The 24,032-nt window shown below is 34.3% G+C and overlaps 3 protein-coding genes across 11 annotated transcripts in view; 2 read left to right on the forward strand and 1 right to left on the reverse strand.

Annotated features, from left to right (window-relative positions):
* ubxn10 (UBX domain protein 10) overlaps positions 1-700 on the forward strand; it is a 4,271-nt gene extending 3,571 nt beyond the window's left edge. For 3 of the 4 annotated variants that reach the window (XM_087306186.1, XM_087306184.1, XM_087306185.1), the window contains one exon: positions 1-700. This exon is cut by the window's left edge. The gene's annotated coding sequence lies outside the window, so the exon portion shown is untranslated. The other variant, NM_001045446.2, reaches the window with a different exon arrangement.
* Positions 701-1,569: 869 nt separating this feature from the next.
* Positions 1,570-19,590, reverse strand: ddx19a (DEAD-box helicase 19a). 5 transcript variants are annotated; one of them, NM_001441881.1, is given in 13 exon segments: positions 1,570-1,837; positions 2,520-2,582; positions 4,979-5,170; positions 7,719-7,881; positions 7,962-8,199; positions 9,841-10,018; positions 10,092-10,206; positions 12,788-12,890; positions 13,700-13,792; positions 14,073-14,208; positions 17,986-18,009; positions 18,340-18,394; positions 19,420-19,590. In NM_001441881.1, coding segments are annotated over 12 exon segments (1,416 nt in total). In that variant the 5' UTR covers positions 19,477-19,590; the 3' UTR covers positions 1,570-1,837; position 2,520.
* The window catches only part of vwa5b1 (von Willebrand factor A domain containing 5B1), a 108,696-nt gene continuing 103,985 nt past the window's right edge, over positions 19,322-24,032 (forward strand). The window contains exons 1-2 of one of the 2 annotated variants that reach the window (XM_087307593.1): positions 19,585-19,657; positions 23,647-23,737. The gene's annotated coding sequence lies outside the window, so the exon portion shown is untranslated. Of the gene's footprint in view, positions 19,658-23,646; positions 23,738-24,032 lie in introns of both variants that reach the window. The other variant, XM_087307594.1, reaches the window with a different exon arrangement.

Here is a 24,032-nt window from a genome sequence, read left to right on the forward strand (position 1 = left end):
CATTTATAAATAATATTGGTTGTCCGAAATATAAAAAATTACTTGATGAAAACAAATAAGATGATTAAAATGTAAGAAATGGTTTGTATTATATTAACATAAAAAAATCTGAGGAAAATGTGTTATTAGAGAGATTTAGATGAACATGTTATATATTATAGATAAAATATATATTTTGCTTATAAAAAATAAACCTATTTCCTTGACCACGGAGACTTTTTCCAGTGAATGAATGAATGAATTTACAGTGCATCCAGAAAGTATTCATGGAGCTTCACTTTTTCCTCATTTGTTTATATTACAGCCTTATTCCAATGTGAATTAAATTCATTTATTTCCTCAACATTCTACACACAATAACCCATAATGATAATGTGAAAAAAAGATTCACAGCCTTTGCTCAATACTTTGTTGATGCACCTTTGGCAACAATTACAGCCTCAAGTCTTTTTGAATATGATGCCACAAGGTTGGCAGACCTGTCTTTGGGGATTTTTGCCCATTCCACTTTGCAGTACCTCTCAAGCTCTATCAGGTTGGATAGTAAGCAGCAGTGTACAGCCATTTTCAGATCTCTCTAGAGATGTTCAATAGGATTTAGGTCTGGGCTCTGGCTGGGCCACTCAAGGACATTCACAGAGTTGTTGTGAAGCCACTCCACTGATGATATACATCATAATTAAAACATATCATAATTGTTCGTCTGTGTGGACCAGGGTTTTTGCAGGCTTCGCCGAGTTAAATTTAAGACTTTAAGACATTTTTAAGACCATTATAAAATGGAAGTTTAGACCCATAAAGGGCAAAAGGCTAAACAATTTTTCAATCGGCCGTGATGGAAAAGACTTTTATTTGCCCTTTAAAAAAGAAAAAGAAAAAAAAAGTATAATTCAATTCATTTAATAATACAATAATACATTAATATTATGTGTAAATAATAATAATAATAATATTGTGTAAAAACAAGCAATGTCTACTTGTATCCATACACTTTTTTTACAACATACACTTTCTTAAAAATAAAAGCAAAATAAACAAATGTTTTAAAGTTTTAAAAACTATAATAAACTAAATTTTCTAAAACTACAATAAGCTAAAACTAACTATAATACACTTTAACAAATATTATTGCTAGCAAAATAATTAAACTAATATGATAAACAGTTAAAAATTACCTTATTAAATAAAAAGTTTAGTTTTATTGAGATGATTTTTAAATTAAGACCTACAACAATATTTCAGTAAATTTAAGACTTAAAACCTAAAATTTGGATTTTGAGATTTAAGACCTTTTAAGACTCTGCAGAAACCCTGGTGGACATAAATATATTTATCGTTATTTAATTGCTTGGTGTAAACAGTTTTGTGATTTTGCAATGGTCACATTTTCTCAATATTCTGAAATGACATGCGGCTTTTCGATTGAGCCTTTATTAATTATTTAGATGAGTCTGAAAGTAATTTTTTACTTTTTAAACTCCTTAAAATCCTTTATATGAACCAGTCAAACTCATACCAAGTGCAATTAATGAAGTCAAAATCAATAATAACATTCACAACACACAGAAATAAGCCAGCTGCTCATTTTATTATTATTATTATTATAACAATATTTAGCAAACACACTATAAAACCCTAAATGCAGCAATTTACAAAAAACAAAACAACAACCAAAAGAACTCTGAAATGCCGCAGTTAAATGCGATCAGAAATGGGTTTAAATCAAACAAAGTGCAATAATTTGAGCCGCCCAAAATAATGTAAACAAACTAAAACAATTCCCACTACAACAATAGTAGTCTTTTTTTCTTTTTACTTCGCAAAAGTCTTGCAGTTCCTGCAGCAGAAGATGCAAGCAAATGTTGAAATGATTCACAGTTCAACTGAAACTCAAACTATTTGGTCTTTCTGAACAGAAAAAAATCAAACGCTTAAGCTTAAATGCTTTCTGCAGTTCAAGTACAAAGGCATTGTTTTACATCACAACAATACTCTATTGTGTTTTTCCACAATAATTCTCAATACAAAGTGTCATTAATTCTAAAGTGCTCGAGGAATGTTTGGAGCTGCTTTGTGGCGTTTTATGCATCGTATAATTTCCTGCCAGCTTGCAGATATTCTGAAGTCCCAACATATTTTTCTGAGCTTGTCTGTTCCATTCAAACATAAGACCAAAACACTATTTAAATAGATGCTTCATTAGTCAAGTAAACAACAGACAGAATTCCCAAGTAAAGCAGTAACCATTAAACAAGATTAAATGTAAGGTATTTGTCAGGCAGATCACTTCTAAATCAAAGCACACTCTGTTAAGCTCAAGCCAATTCAAAAACTCCTGGAACAACTTGAAGAGCTCAGAATCAAAACTGTTTGGCATTAAACTAAAGTTAAAGCAAATTTCGGGGAATTTATGTAAACGTCTGTCTTTGTAATGTAGATTTAATCAAGCTTTATATCTAACGAGGTAACAGCAGAACTGATTTTGCTATAAAATGAAATAGTGTTTGGGTCTTCATCACCTCAGCTGGCGATTTTTTCGATTTCGTCAAGATCATCCGTGTCCAGCCTTGCAATTTTCTTATCTGTTAGAAAACAGCAAATAAAAAAGGTTACCTTACGTTTCCAAAATAGAAATAATTAATTTATAAGCATCTATATATTTATACATGCATAATATATTATAACAACAACAACAAAATATACAATGTTTTAGTCCATTAATTTTGTAATTTACACAAATTAATTTTACTTTAAAAAATCTATAAAAATAGTGATCATTATTAAAAATAATATGAATGTGTGCATAAATAGAAAACTTAATTATACAAATAATAATGAACATATTATTATCATCATCATATCCAGTGTTGGTGGTAACACATTACAAGTAACATAATAATATTACTTTATAGGGCAGATATAGTGAAAAGTCTACTTTTCAAGCTGTTTGGACAGACATGTGAGTAAGTATAGTGTATAGACCGTCATATTGGGGTGATAAAAACACACAGTCCTTTTTTTTTTAATTTAACAACATAAAAACGGTGGACCAATTGGAGCGGTTTTCAGACCGACCGTAACTTTACGTAGGAGAGCGGTCCCCCCGCCCACCAGTATTGATTGACAGCCTCGCGCCACGATCATATCCTCAGTTTCTTGTTGCACGTCCGCCATTTTCAGCGTGTGAGTCAAAGCAATATCACTATCGGGCTGCACGCGGCGGAGCTTTGGGTCAGCCGCTCGGCGGCCACGGAGCCGTTGTGTTTGCCCTGGTGGAGGCCTGTGTTTGGAGTTCTGGAATGCGGGGCGTGACAATTCGGGACACTTCATGTTTCTGCCACGTCACTGAGTGTCTGGTGTGCCGTGTCGTGGCGCATTAGCTGCCTCAGTCAAAGTTAATTCAGTGTGTGTGGTTATTAGTCTCAGTGTACAAGCTCGGCACTTGTACACCAAGACTATACAAAGACACAAATGATTTTGTACTCTCTGCTTGGTCTGTGTCCGAGTCCTACTGCTGAATGCTCATCCTAGCTTAGCTTAGCTTCTCTGTCTGTCAGCCTGTCTGTTGCAAACACAGAGTGTGGGAGCTCTTGGCTCCCTTGTTACATTGGGCGGGAAGCCGAAACTGTGAAGCAACAGGCCCCTAAAACAGCAAACTGTGTAAACACCCCCAACATGACACTTTTTAACACATTATAATAAGAACATCTGAACTGTGTGTTGAACTAAACCTAAACTGGCACACTCAGAACAACCATAATATTAATATTAAATCATAAAAAAGGGGTAAACTATGTGCCCTTTAAGGAACGAGTAAAGCAATGCATTACTTTTAAAAATTAAGTAATAATATCAGAGTTCCTTTATTTTTTTTAATGTACCGTGGGTTACTTTTGTTCCCTCTTCCCTCTCCCCTGATGGCCTGCACTCACTGCATTTTACCTTCAGAGCCAGAGCACACTAACATCATCGATGAAGCGATGTCGCTCAGCACACTGGAAATTGCTTTAGTTATATAATTTGGGATGCAGTGAAACATAGTCAAATATTTAGCCGAACAGATCCTCTTAGGAGGTTTGCTAAAGTTGCAGCTGATGTGCAGGGGTGGGGGGGTGGGGGTGGGGTTGGGTTTTTTGGGGTTCATCTTTAAAAAACTATGACAGTTGATTAAACAGAGTGTTAAAAGATCCATATGAAATAGCCCCTAAAAAGTGATGTTGCGTCTTTAGATTTGCGCTCAGGCATGCTTTGCACTCACACTACTAGCATACCACGCCTAAGCCCAACCGAACTGCACTCTGGCACACCTCTTCCAACCGGGCCAGGACCGGCCAACTGAACCGCACCTGGGCTCGATTTGGAGCACTCACACTTGTCAAACGAACCGGGAAACATGCCCATGCGCAGTTCGGATCGCATAGTGTATGTGCACCCTTACATTTCTGTGATGGAAATATTCTCATTATTTTGAACACATGGAAGAAAAGGAAAAGAGGATCATCTGATTGGACAGTGATTTTACTTATTAATAAGACAAAAGGAGCAAACACATTGCTTTAAACTTTCATTAATCTGTATATACAGCATGTAGAGCTCTGGGGTCAGGAAGTTCTCTGAGGATAACATTATCCTACATTACTTTTTTTTAAAAATGTGTTCCATTAACGCTTTTTTTTTTAATGAAGGTAAATGATGGTTATACAGTCTGTTAATTGCAGAGCTCCTCTATTTAAAAAAGAAGAAGAAGAAGAAGAAGAAGAAGAAGAAGAAAAATACTTGGCAAGTCCTAAAAGAGATAAGTCACAGCCAGGTCAGAAAAAGTAAAGCAAAAGTAACGTAACTTATTTCTTACTATTAAAAGTAACTAGTTACTTTTTTGGGGAGTAGCTCAATATTCCCTAACTTATTCATTTTAAATCAGGTACAATATTAAGTAAAATTGGGTTAACTATTTATTTTAATGATGAAAAAGACTTGCCAAAATGCCTCTCGTATGTCTTGAGAATCTCCATGCTGCGCTGACTGTCCACCATGTTGATGGCGAGTCCTCTCTTGCCAAACCGCCCAGTCCTGCCAATCCGGTGGAGGTATGTCTCGTTGTCTGGATTGCTATCTTTGTCCAGGGGAAGGTCAAAGTTGATCACCACCGACACTTGTTCAACATCAATACCTGTGGGTCAGTAGCTTGATTAAGGAACATGGCAGAATGCATGACTTACAAACTGAAAGGCGCATGCCTCCCACCAGTGCTGATATACAGCCATATAGCACTGCTAATCGTGCACACATAAAAAAAAAATCTCTCTCTCTCTCTCTCTCTTTATATAGATGTATATAAATACGTGTGCATGGGTATTTTTTATATGTATTTATGTATGTATGTATCTATATATCTATATAAATGTACAGTTGAAGTCAGAATTATTAGCCCCCCTGAATTATTAGCCCCCCCCAGTTTATTTTTTTCCCCCAATTTCTGTTTAACGGAGAGAAGATTTTTTTTTCAACACATTTATAAACATAATAGTTTTAATAACTCATTTCTAATAATAGATTTATTTTATCTTTACCATGATGACAGTAAATAATATTTTTTAAGACCCTTCTATACAGCTTAAAGTGACATTTAAAGGCTTACCTAGGTTAATTAGGTTAAATAGGCAGGTTGGGGCAATTAGGCAAGTTATTGTATAATGATGGTTTGTTCTGTAGACTATCGAAAAAAAAGAAAGCTTAAAGGGGCTAATAATTTTGAGCTAAAAATAGTTTTAAAAAAAAATTAAAACTGCTTTTATACTTGCTGAAATAAAACAAATAAGACTTTCTCCAGAAGAAAAAATATTATCAGACATACTGTGAAAATTTCCTTGCTCTGGTAAACATCATTTGGGAAATATTTTAAAAAGAAGAAAAATTTTAAAGGGGCTTTAATAATTTTGATTTCAACTATATATATATATAATGCATGGTTTCCACTACATTCATTCCTCCATGGCGGGGCACCACCCCTAAATGCATCCCGCCACGGCTACATTCCAGCTTCTCGTTAAAAAAATTCAGTCGTTGTTGTTTTTAATAGTGGGCTATAGTCACACCAAAACTTATTAAAAGCAAATGAATTATAACAGCGCAAACTTTTCTGTAATAGTAGTGGTGCTGTGTGTTATTTGTTTAACCCTTTGAGGTTACGTGCTGACTGACTGACAGGTGCGTGATGCATGAGGCCAGCAAACACGACGTAGCTTTTAGTTAGGATGAACACAGTTTTCTATAATTTTAATTTATTTATTAATGAAAATCTAGGGTTCTGCATACAATGACTTTATCTTGCTGGAGTTTATAGCCATTTCACTTTACTTCAGTAAAGATTCGCATGCTCGTATTGCATAAATGCGTTCTCAACTTGTAATACTGCGCTCACGACATTTCTCCATTGTCATAAGCCCCTTTCACACAGTGATACCGGTAAATATTTGGAAAATTTCCAGAACGACTTTACCGGTATTTTCAAAAAAGCGCTGTTCACACAGGCGAGGACGTTACGGAATTTTTCCAGAGTAGACCGTTCACACATCCATTCCAAAATACCGGTAAATTCTGACATCATTCACCACAAACGAGCTTTAAACGGCTGCGCTTGTATTTGTAAACATTTGACTAAATTACAAACTCTGTGGATGATCAGTATTGTGAACAACTTCGATGAAAACATATGGAGGATCACAATCATAATAATATGTGCGTGTGCAGGCGCTCACAGGCTGTTTCACAGGCACACGCAAAGCTTGAAGGTAAACAAACAGCGGCTCATCATAAGCATCTTATCGATGATTATTTACACAGTTGGCATTAAGAAGAACATATAAACGTGATCTGACTAACTTCTAGCAGCTAAACGCGTCTGGGAAAATATTCAAAAGCTTTTAATCTCACAAACCGCACGGACGTGAATGCGTCTGACTGTTCTGATTGGCTAAAGCAGACGTCTCACGTCAGCACGTTCTAGACGTGGACGCGCTCTTTCCAGCAATCTTCCTTCTGCATTCACACAGCGCAGCATTCCGGCAAATTACCGGTAATGTTACAACTTCCCTTTCCGGAAAATAGCCAGAACGAATTTACCGGTATTTTCAAAAAGGACCTGTTCACAATATTCCGGAAAGGTCTGTATGTGTGAAAGGGGCTATTAAAATAACTTCACAGATAGTTGGTAGATTTGTGTAAAAGGTCTGCCGCCACAGCTGGAAAAAATCCTAGAGAAAACACTGTGTGCACGCACGCAGTACATAGCATATACATTTTTTTTTCTAACATATTCATTGGTGTACAATTTTTTACACTGTGCTCTTCAGTTTAGTTTAGTTCTTTAGGTTAGTTCTAGTTTTGGCGTTGATACTTTGTAATTTAATGCAAAAATATAGCTATACCTATAGAAAGTATTCATTTAGAGTTGGCATAATCAAAGCCATTTCATTATAATAATTTTATAATTCAATCAGAGACATCCAGGGCATTGTACATTATTTTCTAATTATTGCATAATATATATATATATATAAGCAAAGCAGCCGCAGTTATCAGTTTTGTTAAAATATTAACAAGGCAAATAAGAAATTCATATATATATATATATATATATATATATATATATATATATATATATATATATATGAATTTCTTATTTGCCTTGTTAATATTTTCAACACACAGATACTTGCCTCTTGCACAGACATTAGTAGTGATGAGGACTTTCTCCTTGCCGTCTCTGAAGCGTTCAATAACTGCGGCTCTTTGCTCGACCACCATTTCTCCACTGAGCAGCGCCACCTGGTGGCCCTCTTTAGACATCTGGCCAGCAAGCCAGTTGGCCATTTTCCTAGTCTGAAAGAAGATGACAGCATGAGACGAGTGAAAAAAGCTCAAACACAGATATCATCCATGCAAGGGGCAAACAGACTGACATGACAAAAGATCATAGCTTGTGCGATAGTGATGGCTCCATAGATGTTGCAGAGCGCATTGAACTTGTCTTCTTTGCTGTTGCAGAGCACGTAGTACTGCTTGATAGTGTCCAGGGTCTCCTCTTCTCGTTTTAGCTTGATGATGTTGGGATCAGGCACGACCCGCTCGGCAAACTTCCACACAGAGTCCTCAAAAGTGGCAGAGAAAAGCAGCATCTGGCAGCCTTTGGGCAGCATTCTGTGAAAGATGGCAAATAGACCAATTATACTCTATTTTACTTCAGCATGTTGACACTTTTTTGAAGTTACTTTTAAGTTTGTAAATTTAATGCACACAGATGGACCGTTTTGCTCAATGAGACTGTTTCATCAGGTTATTAAATCATTGTTTTTACTTATATTTATTTTTTGCCTCTAAAAGTGCCTGCAGGCATTTAATTGTATTTTATGAATCACCAAGAAACTATTTAAAAATAAAAATCTTAATGTTGTACTGCAGGGGGAAAAAAAAAAATCACTTACATCACAGATGACCTGACAGTGCGTAAATTACAGCCAATTTTTATTATGGGGTGAAATTTTCCTTTTTAACACAAATCAAACTAAAAGTACATAAAAAAAATTAAAAATAAATTATCTAAAATAATTAATTACATAAATAAATAAATATTATTTTTTCAAGGCAGGACAGTGGAGATTACACACAGGAAAGTGTGGGGAACAGAGAGAAGGGAAAAACCAGCAAAGGACCTCGAGCCGAGAATCGAACCCGGGTCACCATGAGCACCTTAGTGCTATGTGTCGACGCTCTAACCACTAGGCTATTGGCTAATATTTCACCTCAATTACTGATATGCTTACTATGAATGTCCCCATTTTTCTGATCAGATTGATTTAAGTGTGATTTAATATTGAGTATTAGCTGAGTCCAAGTCAAATATATTTTTGTTCTAGTATTATTTCTATAATAAAACTAGCAGAAAATATATTTGACTAGTATTATTATATACATCTAAACTCTCTTTAATAATTTATATAATAAAACTATATAAATTATCAAAGAGTTTAGATCTTTATAATAATAATAGTCAAATATATTTTTCTGCTAGTTTTTTTTATATAATTTATTAAAAAGTTTATCCATATAATACTAGTCAAATATATTTTTATTCTAGTATTATTATTACATAAATTATTAGTTTAGATCTGTATAATAACACTAGTCAAATATATTTTTCTCCTTGTATTATTGTTATATAAACTATTAAAGAGAGTTTAGATCTATATAATAATATGAGTCAAATATATTTTTCTCCTTGTATTATTGTTATATAAACTATTAAAGAGAGTTTAGATCTATATAATAATATTAGTCAAATATATTTTTCTCCTAGTGTTATTATTATATAAATTAACGAGAATTTAAATCTATTTAAAATTAGTCAAATATATATTTCTCCTAGTATTATTATTATATAAACTATAAAATACCAGTCAATTATACTTTTCTGTTAGTTTTATTATATCAATTATTAAAGAGTTTAGATTTTTTTTGCCATATCAGCATCAATGGCTATTTCATGGCAAGAAGCACAACATTTACAGTTTATAAATAATACTTTTCTATAAAACACAGGTTTGTAACAATAAAAACACAATCTAAAGATGTACTTTATATAATGCATTCTTCAATTTTGAAAGGGCTTACATTTTAAACGAATTCCTCTCCAGATAAAAAAAATCATAGCATTAAAAATAGGGCATTGCAAAGGAATGCGTTTTACATTCAGGTTATTAATTATTAACTAATATCCATATATTTAACAGTCCACATTTGCTCGGTGTCAAAGCACGTTCTGAAACATTAGGGAAAGCTGACCTCTGAATGCGAATGCTCTGGTCCTGGTGTCCCTGTGTGGCGATCATGACATCGGCCTCGTCCAGAACAAACACTTTGATCTTTTTGGGGTCTATGAGTTTCAGCTTAATGCACCAGTCCAGAACCGTTCCAGGTGTGCCGATGACGATCTGATCCTTGATCCTTACGCCACGCTCCACTGACACACAACACAGCAGTCGTCATGCATTTACATATCACAAGGTTCAGAGGCTTTATTTAAAGACGCTTACTTCTATGTCCTCGAACTGCATATGCCAGTGTGACTTCCGGATAAAATTTGCCCATCTGCTCGATGACTTTGCCCGTCTGCAGAGCCAGCTCATATGTGGGGGAAATGCACAAACACTGGAAGACAGACACGGTGAATTAATAACATGTACTGTACATCACACCTCATGCTCAAAAGAAAACTCATTCCTTTGACTTTGTGAGTTATTGCAAAGATATTTTGCAGATTTAGTTAAAGAGCCCCTATGGGATTTTAAAACAGACCTTCCATTCAGTAACACAGCACTAAGTGAATGAAAACATCCAGCTGAGGTTTAAATCTGAAAGTGCACCATGTTTAAAACTACTGATTCTTCAAGGAAAGAGTAGACTCGGAGTCGAATGAATGATTCGTTTTGTGTTCGGATCTTTCGCCTGCACACATCGACGTTGATACACGACATCGCAAAATATGAAGATTGGGATCCAGTAAAACGCAACTGCGCTTTCCCCTTCAAACACTAGTGGAGCGTTGGGGATCATGGGATTGATCATGACGAGATGACAGAGTTTATATGAATCCATTTCTTCTTCCTCCAGATCCTGTTAGTGTTTCTCTTTCCTACATAACCTGTAAGTGTGATTAAAATGGTTGCCTCGTTTTCTGTGGTTTGCGAAATATGTATTTGTGTTCAGTAACTTGTAATTGCTGCGTGCAGCTTGTAATCATGTATCTATTATAGATCAGTGCTTGTAATGCATCTCTCAGGTCACATCTGTATGGGTTATTCGCATATCGCATCCAAAACCACATAAAAAAAATGCGACGTGTGCTGCTTCTTTTACTGATTAAAATGTGTTTCTGAGCTCGCGATTCTTTGCCGTTTGTCATTGCTATGGCAAAAACATTTGCAAATAGTCAATTTTTTTGCATTATGAGTTTTCTGAAATGCCGGGTTAAAATATTCAAATGATGAATTATTTATTCCTAGTGATGGGTTGCAGCTGGAAGGGCATCCGCTGCGTAAAAATGTGCTGGATAAGTTGGCAGTTCATTCCACTGTGGCGACCCCAGGTTAATAAAGGGACTAAGCCGAAAAGAAAATGAAAGAATTATTTAATGAAATATGCTATTTTGCATTTATTTCCAGAACAGAAATCTGACCAATGGATGAAGCCAGGTTCAAAATTGTGTTTTTTTTCAGGATATCTTTTTTTTTTTTTTTGTAATCACTTAATAAATTTAGAAAATACTGTTAACAGCCAGAAAAAGGAACAATGTGTGTCTTTAAAACAACCTTCTAATACGTTTCAAAAACTTTAAGCAAACAGTTAACAATAATAATAAGTTTATGCATTTATTTAGGAACATTTTTTCTTGGAATTATAAACTCAAAAGACTCCCACTATACCTACTTTTGACCATCTCTGCCTCCTCAAACTTACATTCAGCTACAAATATATAAAATAATATAAATATATAAATTAAGTGTTATTTTCATCTTTTGGTGTGTTTGCATGAAACGCAAATATATTGGTATCATTTGTAATTTCAATTATGAAACAACTATAAACTATGTAACATCAGCTATAAAAAGGCATAGTAAAATGTTGGCACTTCAGTTGGTGAGGGCATGGAGGCATGTCATTATTCTCCTCTTATTCATTTGTACCAAATATTGATTTGATTAATTAGGTCAACTCTGTTACTGTGATATTTCAGTGAATTTCTCATTACCATTTAAAAAAAAACAATTATTTGATGAAAATGCATGCAATTATTCTTTTAGAAATGTCATGCGGTCTCAGGTTTGAGGTTAGCATCACAAAATAGTGGAAAATGTCAACTCAGCTATTGTAGGCTCTGTTATTGTTTAAAGGTACTTTAAAATAAAGTTTTTTTTTAGATGAAATTGTCAGTATTGCCAGTTTTTAGGATATGTATGAGCTAGTGTGCCGCTAAACAGTGACAAATTTCACATTTAGAAGAAATGAAACTGATATTAACATGTAAAGCTTGTAGTTTGTCACTTCTGCCTAAATGGATCAATGGTTTTATTTTCGTCAACCCATCCTACAATTTAAATTTTCTCATTTGCTTTTCATTTGATGTGCTTGAGCTCAAACACTCTCACTTGCAAAGTTGTCATAAAACAAACCGCGATTGGCTGTTTTTTTTTAAGGGGAGGAGCTACACTATGTCCAACCCTCTCTTCGTGTTTCAGTTGAGATTACATCAAACATTGAATAAAATAATGCACATTTCTAAGCCCTCCACAGGACCCTTAACAATAATTTAAACAAGTATTAGTAAAAGAATCATGTTCTCTATCACATTTAAGCGTTTCGCATTATTTTACATTAACTATGATTCCAGTTACTGTGAATTATACATTTGTTGCATGTCATACTAGTGTTTTCACTTCTCATTGACTGCACAAAAAGAAAAAAGTAACTCTCACAATTCATTTCGTTAGACTTCTGGCCCAATACATGATAAAATATACTAATTTAGAGATATGTAATGGAAATATAAAGTCTAATAAAAAGCTGTTGGATATAAGTGTATTTATAAAAGTGTAAGTTTTTCTATCACTAGTCTAATCAAAGACATCAAAAAGTGACAAGTGCGTGAAATAGCAATGGTTTTAAATGAGGTGTCACGCTTTAAATCAGAATGAAAGGGAACACTTGAGTGAGTCTTGGTTTTTAAACTTACCTGCGACCATTTACAGGCTGGGTCCACATGACTGAGCATAGCCAGAACGAATGCAGCCGTTTTACCAGTGCCAGACTGAGACTGAGCAATCAGATTCTGAGGTCTGGGAGTTAGCAACAAAAACACATGTTTGTTCATATAAATGTTATATTAAAACTGCCTTAAAACACAGTTGAAGTCAGAATTATTAGCCCTCCAGAATGATTGGCCCCCTCTATATGATTTCCCCAAATTTCTGTTTAACGGAACAATTTCTATACATAATAGTTTTAAGAACTAATTTCTAATTCATGTAATTTAATAACTGATTACTTTAATCTGTACCATGATGGCAGTGCATGATATTATACTAGTTATTTTAAAGACACTAGTATTTAGCCTAAAGTGACATTTAAAGGCGTAACTAGATTATTTAAGGTAATTAGGCAAGTCATCGTATAACAGTGAGCTGTTCTGTAGAAAGTCGAAAAAAATATTGCTTAGGAGAGCTAATAATATTAACCTTAAAATGTTTTCCTTAAATTAAAACTGCTGTTATTCAAGCCGAAAGAAAACAAATAAGACTTTTTTTCAGAACAAAAAATATTACAGGAAATACTGTGAAAAATTCCTTGCTCTGTTAAAGGTAATTTGTGAAATATTTAAAATAGAAAAAAATATTTTGGCTAATAATCTTGAATTCAATACATACTCTGATATTTCACATTACAAATAATAAAATGGTTCAATTGAGCAACAAATAAGCAATCATTGCAATAAAAACAATTAACAAGAATAATATATATGCATCTAAATCTGTATGTGTGTGTTCACTATTATAAACCTGATTCTAGTTTAATATAGAGCCAAAATGAAAAGCACGACTCACTTAACCCTCTATTAAAATAGAATTCATGATATTTATGAACTTACGGTTCAGCCAGCATCATGGGAAGGGCATTCTCTTGGATTTTAGAAGGTCTGTTGAAGCCCATTTCATAGACGCCTTTGAGCAACTGAGGTTTCCTGAGTTACACAAATAAAAACTATTGAAAGAAATGCTCCATAGGTCTTAAATCTTTTATTTTCTCCAAATATTCAACAAGACAGTAATAGTTGGCATAATAATAAAGCATAAATAATTGCAGTAATTGTTGTTGCATGCAATACGATTTAAGCGATGAATCATCAGGACTTTCACAATGTTTTTGAAGCGTCACTCGTCTAAGATACATTTATATGTTCAAAAATACAGTAATATTGCAATATGTTACCTGTGTCATGTCATTTTAGCCCTAGTACTCACAGTCTCAGCTCCTCGAAAGTCTTGACTGAATAAAGCGGTGAGTTTGGGTCTCTCTGAAGAACCTCCACCTGGTTTGTGTTATTGACCAGATTGCTTCTGATCAGCTTGTTCAGGAGACTCTGTGTGGCTCTGTCCTCTAAAATAGTAGATTCCGAAAAGAAAAGGCTTACATTGATGATCTAAACCCATAAAACCCTGGTGTAATTTGAATAAATACAGAGGCAAGCAAATAATTTTTAAGATGTTCACATTTGGCAAGTTTGTGCTATTCAAACAAACTCTTGTAAGTGTTCTGTCTGTGCTGTTCAGTTGAGCAGGTCTGAAAGCTGCCTTGATCCACACTAAACAAGTGGACTGAGACCTCTAAAAATATGGGTCTTGGTTGACTTCCAAATAAAATCTAGTGTGGTTCTTCTATGATTTTGACACCATATGTGTTATCAAAATCAGTCGGGCAATAATTTGACTCGGGTTTCTTTTTATGTAAAGATGTTTACAGAATTTTTAGCATCATAACAATAAACTCTGGTCAAGAGACTGTGCTGCTCCATTTGTCTTTCTTTCACTTTTCTATATCGTAATATAACTTAAACAGTCCAATAAGGGCGGAGCAAACCATTAAAAACAGAAGAGTAGGGGTGAAATCAAATGTATGCAACGAAACATATAAACTGTGAATCAGAGCACTATTAATAAATTATATTAAATCAAATTATGGCTCTTACACCATGTATAAACCATAGCTGTTTTTTCTTTTCACTTTCACAATATTACCCATTATAGTTCATTACAGTTTTTGCTAGCTTTTTTTGACTCAAAACATTTTTATAAGCTCCTCATGAGCCCTCAGCTGATAAAAAATACTATCACATGTAAACAACAGGCATCAGTACAGCACATAGTTTAGGATATTTGGTAAGTTCCGTCACTAAACAAAGCCTTTTTATTCTTTTTTCTAGGTTAACATTGCAGTGCTAAAGGGATACTTCTCCCAAAAATTAAGATTTACTGTTAATTTACTAACCTTCAGGTCATTCAAGATGTAGGTGACTTTTTTAATTCAGTAGATCATTTAAGGTTTTTAGCTGAATCTGTGGTTTTTGGTGATTCATATAATGCAAGTCAATGGTCCTATAAACAGGATTAGATCGGGTCTTTTCAAGCATAATACTGATTTTGTAATGTACCAAATTCTGATATCTTCTTACAGTAGAAGTTACATACACTTGGGAAAATAGTAAATAGTTTTTTATTAAACAATTAAATTAAAAACTATCTATAAAAAAATATAAAAATGAATAAAAATATAAATTATTGTAAAAATATTATATAAAAAACATACTGTACATAAAAAATATACAAGTTAAATGTATGCAATTTGCACTCCAAAATAAAAGTACAAAGCTGTCACGGGGTGGTTCTCCCTAATTAAGGATTTCAAAGAGAACATTTATTATTACAGCCTTTTTAGACACAAACACATACTATTTTAAGGTACCAACTTTAGTACAATTGTGTATGTTAATCAGCTTGTTAAGTTGTGACGTATGAAATACTGTTTCCGGGTCCGAGCCGCTATCTGCTTGTTAAGTGTGACGTCACGCGAAGCGGCTTCCGGGTCCAAGCGCTCTATTCAACTATATGGGGAGACTCATGAAATGGTAACAATAAACGTTAACAAAGCGATTTAATACTTTCGAAAATCACGATCGCAATATATAGCTGCTTTTCCACTATCGTTCCAAACTGTTCCAAGAACACCTCGAATGGCCAGAAAGTGATTCAGTTTTTTATAAATTGTTACAATTTTGGTAATTGTTACGCAGCAAGCCTAGAGATTGTTGTGTAAACTATGATTTTAATATAAAATTAACTTTAATGTGTGATATGAATTAAAAGTGATCATAAACGTCATAAACTAATAATTTCTCAACTCAAATGAGTGGCGGCTTGGACCCGGAAACAGTATTACATACGTCACCAAAACGTCATCACTTAACAAGCGGATTCATTTGAATTGAGAAAATATTGGTTTACGACCACTTTTTAGTCATATCACACATTATTAAGTTAATTTCATATAAAACCATGGCACACGGCAGTCTTTGAACTAACTGCATCACAAACATCAATATTTTAACAACTTATTATAAAAATAATTCATCACTTTCTGGTCATCCGAGCATAGGCATGGAAATGTATATTGTAATCGAGATTTTCGAGAGTAATAAATCACTTTGTAAACGTTTATTATCACCATTTCTTGAGTCTCCCCATACAGTTTAATTTGGTGCTTGAACCCGGAAGCCGCTTCGCGTGCCATCACACTTAACAAGCCGATAGGCATGCACTTTATATATATACATTTTTTTTAAGGAATAATAACTTATGCAGTCATGAACATGATTTGACAGCTAATATGACGGTGATTTTATGCTTCGTAAAAGTTGCAGACACTTTTACCTATATTAAAATGCTTTATTTGATGCAAAATTTATATAAACAGCCAGTTATTCCTTACGCCGATTAAGAAATTATAATAAAGAAAATCCGCTCTAAATGTAAAACTAAATCTTAATACTCTTGACACATGAAAGTGTAAAACCTGCAGCTCACAACAAATGTGGAAAGTTACTGCAAATAATATTTAACAAACTGTTTACTAGGAATCGATAATATTTTGCTCAAACGGAGGATTGCACATTAATCGGATGATGTCATTACGCTGTTGTGCTGTCAGCCAATGGTTGCATTGCTGATCATGACTTCAAGGATCGATAGATCTGTCCTTCACAACACACGCAGCAATCTCAGATCAGTTCATCCAGATTTTTTAGTCTGATTCGGGAACTTGTTTGAGGAACTAAATTAGCCAGAGATCAGTTATCAAGATTAAAAGATCCAGGATCTATCAAATCATCTTGCATCATTTAAGCGAGGTACAAAGAAGGAAGCCCTGATCTGAGAAAGAAACTGAACATTATTTACAATATTATTTGCTTTATTCCACAGCCTGAAAAAAAATTCTCTGCACGCACACACATATGCGATTGAATTGAGCACAAGCTTCGGGTTGCTTGATGACATATGCATGAGCACGCACACAGGCACGAGTTCATTTATCAGAATAGAGTCATGCTGCCTGCAAGGATAATTTATAGCAGTTGTCACATCTTAATCACAGGTAAGAACCATTCTGGCAAAAAACGTGCATCCTCATTCTTGTCACCTCCCATCTGAGTGCACTCGACCATATGTCATCAAGCATGCTCACTACACAAGAACTGTTTGCCCAGGCTGTGGATTAAGACTACAAATATTGTAAATAATTTTCATTGTTTGAAGAAGACCAATTGTTTCACTTAACGAGCTTTCATTAGAACATTAATGATCTACTTGAAAATAAAATCTTGTACATCAATGACTTAAGGGGAAGTAAATGAAGTGTAAATTACAAGCTTTGGATGAACTATTCTTTTATATTACTATTTAATACTAAATAATCTAGGACTAAATGTGTAAACACACCCTTGCACTACTTAATGATATACTACATTAAAAATTGCAATAGCACTAAATATTATACACACTAAATATACACACACACACACACACGCACATGCATGCATGCATACATACATACATGCACACACACACACATACATACATACATACATACATACATACATACATACATACATACATACATACATACATACATACATACATACATACATACATACATACATACATACATACATACATACATACATATATATATATATATATATATATATACACCCACACACTTGTATACATCAACACATTAATATTGTTAATATATATATTAACAATGTAGAGCAATTGGCTCAAACATATAAATATGTTAATTTTGACATTTTAAGAAATGAACCTTTTTCATCTTCTTCATCATCACCTAAAGAACAAAAAAGTACAAGACATTAGAAAATGCATAAAAAGCATAATGCAACTATTTCAACAGGTTTCTTTTTTTTTTATAACTATACAAACAACAAATCTCTATACATTTTATAATAATAGTTCATACTTCACATAAAACTGTTTGACTGTTCTTTCGATAACCAAGGAAATTCCAAGTTTAAAAGTTAAAAAGACAAGCTCAAAGCTATTATAAAGCTTTAGTGATACTGCAAAGTTGCAAAGCTTAAAAGTCATGCAGGACTGCAACTAAAAGTGTATTTCTATGAAAACCACTAACACTTTAATGCATGTAAAGCAGGACTACCATTATTCTGATGCAAAGATGCATTTTCTGCTTCCATAATCCGCAGGTTCCCAACCTGTTTTCAAACAAAAGAATTGACAGTTTTAGTAAATATAAAAATAAATAATAAAATAAACAAAATAAATGTATGTATGTATGTGTGTGTGTATGTATGTGTGTATATATATATATTAATATAAACAAAATAAATGTATGTATGTATGTATGTATGTGTGTGTGTGTGTGTGTGTGTGTATGTATATATATATATATATATATATATATATATATATATATATATATATATATATATATATATATTTATTTATTTTTATGTCAATAATAACTTTTAAAATCGATCAAACAAAATTAAAAGATTATAAAGATATATACACTTGCTGTTAAATGAGGTAAAGTTGGTTTTATATTCTCACATTCGCTCATTTTAATGGTCTCCATATTGTTTACTGCTACTTTAAATATTGGGTCTGAATTTCAATTCAATTCAGTTCAATTCACCTTTATTTCTATATTGCTTTTACAATGTAGATTGAGTCAAAGCAGCTTCACATAGAATATTATAGTAAGTTATAGAATATTATTGCATGCAAGTAAGTTATGACTTGAAAACAATACTAGCACTATTTAATTGACTGTGAACAATGTTGTACTCTGATAGTATGATTTTCCTGTTTGTTATTTGCAAATAATAATTTTCTGAAATCATATTATTAACGAGAGTGTCTTAATGTGCAAAAATAAAACCAACTTTAAGTTACCTCAATGTAACATTAACGTAAATTGAAATCTCACAAACGTTAACTTTAGCTTTCTAATCACAGGAAATTTTCAAGTCGAACTGTAGTCACTAAATCGTATCTACATTTAAAATCTCACACAGGCCACGGCTCAGAATGTTTTTAGAAAGATTTTTTGATGACCAAAACATCGCCTCAAAACTTTACCTCTATTCAAACGCGTCTGTGTCATATAAACGCAAAGTAGGCAGTTCACTAGGATTTGAGACGCGTCCAGCGCCTGACTCACAGCGGCTAGTGCGCTAATGAATCACAACACGATTAAAAATACAGTTTCACTCACAGGCTTGGTTGTAGACTCTTGTTCGTCCACAGCTAAAGCCCACGAGTCGGTTGACATGGCTTAATCGCAGATATATTAACTTTTTAACCGGTCTTGATAACTCTTCTGATGATGACGGACTGTTCACTTCACGCGGCTTCACGAGAATGTGCACACTGCCAGCGCGCGCTCACAGAACGCTGTCCGGCCGGAAGTTATTATTACACGATGCCCAGTTCCAGATTATTAACTTCGACCTGTAAGTATATATCTGTACCTATATATGATTTATTTACAGACTATATCTGTCAGTATATATGATTTATTTGAAAGCCCAGTGTTAATGGTGAATTGAGTTAGTCTATTTTTTGCTAAAAGCAGTATCTGCAGATGATAATTTCTCACATTTTGATTTATTTGGACGTGTAGCCTAAATTAAATTAAATGTTTATCAGTCTGACAGAAAACATAATACATTTATTATAAAACGTTTAACCTAAACAAGATTTTATTATAGTCAAAGTGCGGTATGTTTTCTGTCAGATTGATTTACGTTATACTTGTAGTATTTTTCATTCATTCATTCATTCATTCATTCATTCATTCATTCATTCATTCATTTTCTTTTTGGCTTAGCTCCTTTATTAATCAGGGGTCACCACCGCGGAATGAATCACCAACTTATCCATGTTTACCCAGCTGAGGCTCACACCAGCAACCTTCTTGCTGTGAGGTGACAGTGCTACCCACTGCCCCAATGTTCTGCCTCTGTAGTATTTTTTATTAATATAATTTATTTTCCAATGACTAGTGGCCAAAACAATACTTAGATATTTTTGTACATTTACTAAATTACATTTTTGCCTAATGGCAGTTTATCTCTGCACGTGCTTAACTGTATTTCCTACTATGGCAATATTGTTAAAATTGTTAAAGAAATTTCACATTAACAGAAAACTCAGGCGTCATTACTCAACTTTCCTAGTATCCCTGAAATTAATCGCGTTTACTTTATTAACAAACTCATTTTATTATTATTATTATTATTATAAATGAATAAATTATAATTTTTATTATTATTATTGTAAATGAATCAAGCTTACTTTATTAAACTCAATTAATTATTGTTATTATTATTATTATTTATTCTTTAAAATCATATAAAAATCCCTCTTGTAACACTACGTAACCCCAATTTTCTTATAGTAAAAGTATGTTTTTGTGGCAAATTGTGATCTATACCACAGTTTTACCATTCATTCATTCATTCATTCATTCATTTTCCTTCAGCTTAGTCCCTATATTCATTAGCGGTTGCCACAGCAGAATGATCCACCAACGTATCCATCACCTGTTTTAGCTTATTCAATTCATCTATACCGCATGTGTTTGGACTGTGGGGGAAACCGGAGCACCCAGAAGAAACCCATGCCAACACGATAAGAACATGCAAACTCCACACAGAAATTCCATCTGACCCAACCGGGTCTCAAACCAGCGACCTTCTTGCTGTGAGGCGACAATGCTGACCACTGAGCCACCGTGCCTCCCACTATGGCAATATTGTTAAAAATTGCTAAAGATATTTCACTTTAACAGAAAATTCAGGCGTCATTACACAACTTGTCCAGTATCCCTGAAATGAATCACATTTAATTTATTAACACATCCATTCATTCTTCAAAGCTATATCAAAATCCTTCTTGCAACACCCAATTGGTTTATAATAAAACGTACAGCGATGTTTTTTGGCAAATTGATTATATGATTTTACTTCAATACCATGATTATATTATGGTTAGTGCACCAAAACCTTGGTTAATTTAGGGTTGCCATGGTTCAACTAGGTAGAAAAACATATTATTTATTTGTAATAAAATTCTGGTCAGCACTGTTGCCTCACATCAAGAAGGTCACTGGTTATAGTCCCTGCTGGATCAGTTGGCATTTCTGTGTGGAGTTTGCATGTTCTCTTCATGTTGGTGTGAGTAAACTAAATCGGCACTATATATGTGTGTAAATGAGTGTGTATGGATGTTTCCCAGTACTGGGTTGCAGCTGGAAGGGCATTCGCTGTGTAAAACATATGCTGGTTAAGTTGACGGTTCATTCTGCTGTGGCCACCCCTGATGAATAAATTCAATTCAATTCAGCTTTATTTGTATAGCGCTTTTACAATGTAGATTGTGTCAAAGCAGCTTCACATGGATGGTCATAGTAACTGGAACAGTGTAGTTCAGTTTTTAGTGTTTAAGTTCAGTTCAGTTTAGTTTAGCTCAGTTCAGTGTGATTTAAAATCATTACTGAGAGTTCAAACACTGAAGAGCAAATTCATCGATGCGTAGCTCTACCAATCCTGAACCATGTGAGCCAGTGGCGACAGCGGAGAGGGAAAAAAAACTTCACCTGATAGGAGAGTGAAGAAAAAAAACATTGAGAGAACCAGACTTAGTTGGGCACGACCATTTTCATTTCTCTGCTGGCCAAAAGTCTTGTACAGAGCTTCAGTCACCGCGGTGGAGGCTGGAAGATGGCCTCAGCAAAAGAGACTAAGCCGAAGGAAAATGAATAAATGAATGAATGAAAATCCTGGTCCATTTTCAGAAGGGACACCAGTGGTTATTCTGGAAGAAAAAGTAGGCAAGGCAAGGCAAGTTTATTTATATAGCACATTTCATACACAGTGGCAATTCAAAGTGCTTTACATAAACAAGAATAAAAGAAACAAGTAAAAATAAATAAATAAACAAAAACAAATAATAAAACTGATTAAAAAACATAAAAACAGGTAAAATGTGATATGAAAGAATGAAGAAGAAGAGAAAAACATAATAGTGCGATCTGTCGGACGCAGCACAGTGCTCATTCAGTAAAGGCACAGCTAAACAGATGTGTTTTCAGTCTTGATTTGAATGTGCCTAATGTTGGAGCACATCTGATCATTTCTGGAAGCTGATTCCAGCAGCGAGGGGCATAGTGGCTGAAAGCTGATTAACCCTACTTTGACTGAACCCTTGGAACTTCTAGTTTATATGATCCTAAAGATCTGAGTGATCTGTTGTGTTTGTATTCAGTGAGCATATCTGTAATGTATTGAGGTCCTTGGCCATTTAGTGATTTATAGACCAGTAATAATACTTTAAAGTCTATTCTGAATTTAACTGGGAGCCAGTGTAGAGACCTGAGTACAGGTGTGATGTGCTCTGATTTCCTGGTTCTGGTCAGAATTCTGGCTGCAGCATTCTGGATGAGCTGCAACTGTCTGACTGTCTTTTTAGGAAGGCCAGTGAGGAGTCCATTACAGTAATCCACCCTGCTGCTGATAAAAGCATGAACAAGTTTCTCTAAATCTTCACTGGAAACAAAGCCTCTGATTCTTGCTATGTTTTTGAGATGATAGTATGCTGATTTACTGACTGCTTTGACATGACTGTTGTAGATACATATTATACAGTGTGTACATTTTTCAAAAATAATACCTTCATTACCATCATATAGGAAGTCATAGTTGATGTAACCATGGTGATAGGAATGCAATGTGCTAGAAATACCTCATCTGAACATTGGCTACTGTGTAAGAAACAGGTTAAGGGATTTTCCATTTAAATGTTTAACATTTTCTTTAAACCCAATTAAAACATATACAGATAGTACGCTTTAAAGGCCTAGCTCACCCAAAACTGAAAATTCCCTCATCATTTATTCACCCCACACTTGTTCCAAACCTGTTTGACTCTTTTTCTTCTGTTGAGCACAAAGGGTTTCCCAGTACTGGGTTGCTGCTGGAAGTGCATGTTTTACAATGTGTAAAACATATGCTGGAATAGTTTGTGGTCCATTTTGCTGTGGTGACAATATTTTTAATATTTTGTCCACATTTTTTGAGTGCCTTGGACTGATTTTTGCTTTTTATTCTGATGAATCCTTACCTAAAGAGAATCGATACATTACTTAAGCTACGCCTGAGCACTTTTTGTTTGATTATGGATTGTTATCAAGTAATAATCTTGCATATCATCCATTTTCAATAACCCAAGACAACGAAGGTTAAAAATGATGTGTCTCTTTTCCGCAGTCTTTTATTTCGCTGTATGCTTTTGTTTATTTGCGCATTGTTTTTCAATGAATAACTGTTTTTTAAAAAAATGATTTATTATTTACAGATTATTTTGCAGCTCACATTTATGAATGCCATCCATTCCCTTTCGCTTTGCTCCTGGATTTGACATATATTCTCAATTATTGCAGATGAACCACCGCAGCCCTCTGTAAATCCCAGCAGACGAGATAAGGGACGTTCAGGAAGAGCGAGTGAGCAAGAGAGAGAGAAAGAGAGACAGTAAATAGCACATGTTAATTTAATTGAGCAACAGAAGCTGAGATTCGAGCCAAAGCAGCGCACATCACTAACCACACACACACACACACACACACACACACTTTCTCCAACCAACCAACCTGTTGTCTTTTAAGAAGCCCTGGAGGCTCCATATTGATTGTCATGGTTACGTCCTCTGCAAAAGCAGATTAATCAGACGCCACAGCCATGAAATGCATTCATAAAATAATAATAAATCAACGCCTGTCATATTGAAACCAAGATAGTGAGCTTAGGAAAGCATGAATGATTGAAG

Source organism: Danio rerio, chromosome 23, assembly GCF_052040795.2.
Source record: "Danio rerio strain M-AB ecotype USA chromosome 23, GRCz13ab, whole genome shotgun sequence".
In the NCBI taxonomy this organism is placed as follows: domain Eukaryota; kingdom Metazoa; phylum Chordata; class Actinopteri; order Cypriniformes; family Danionidae; genus Danio; species Danio rerio.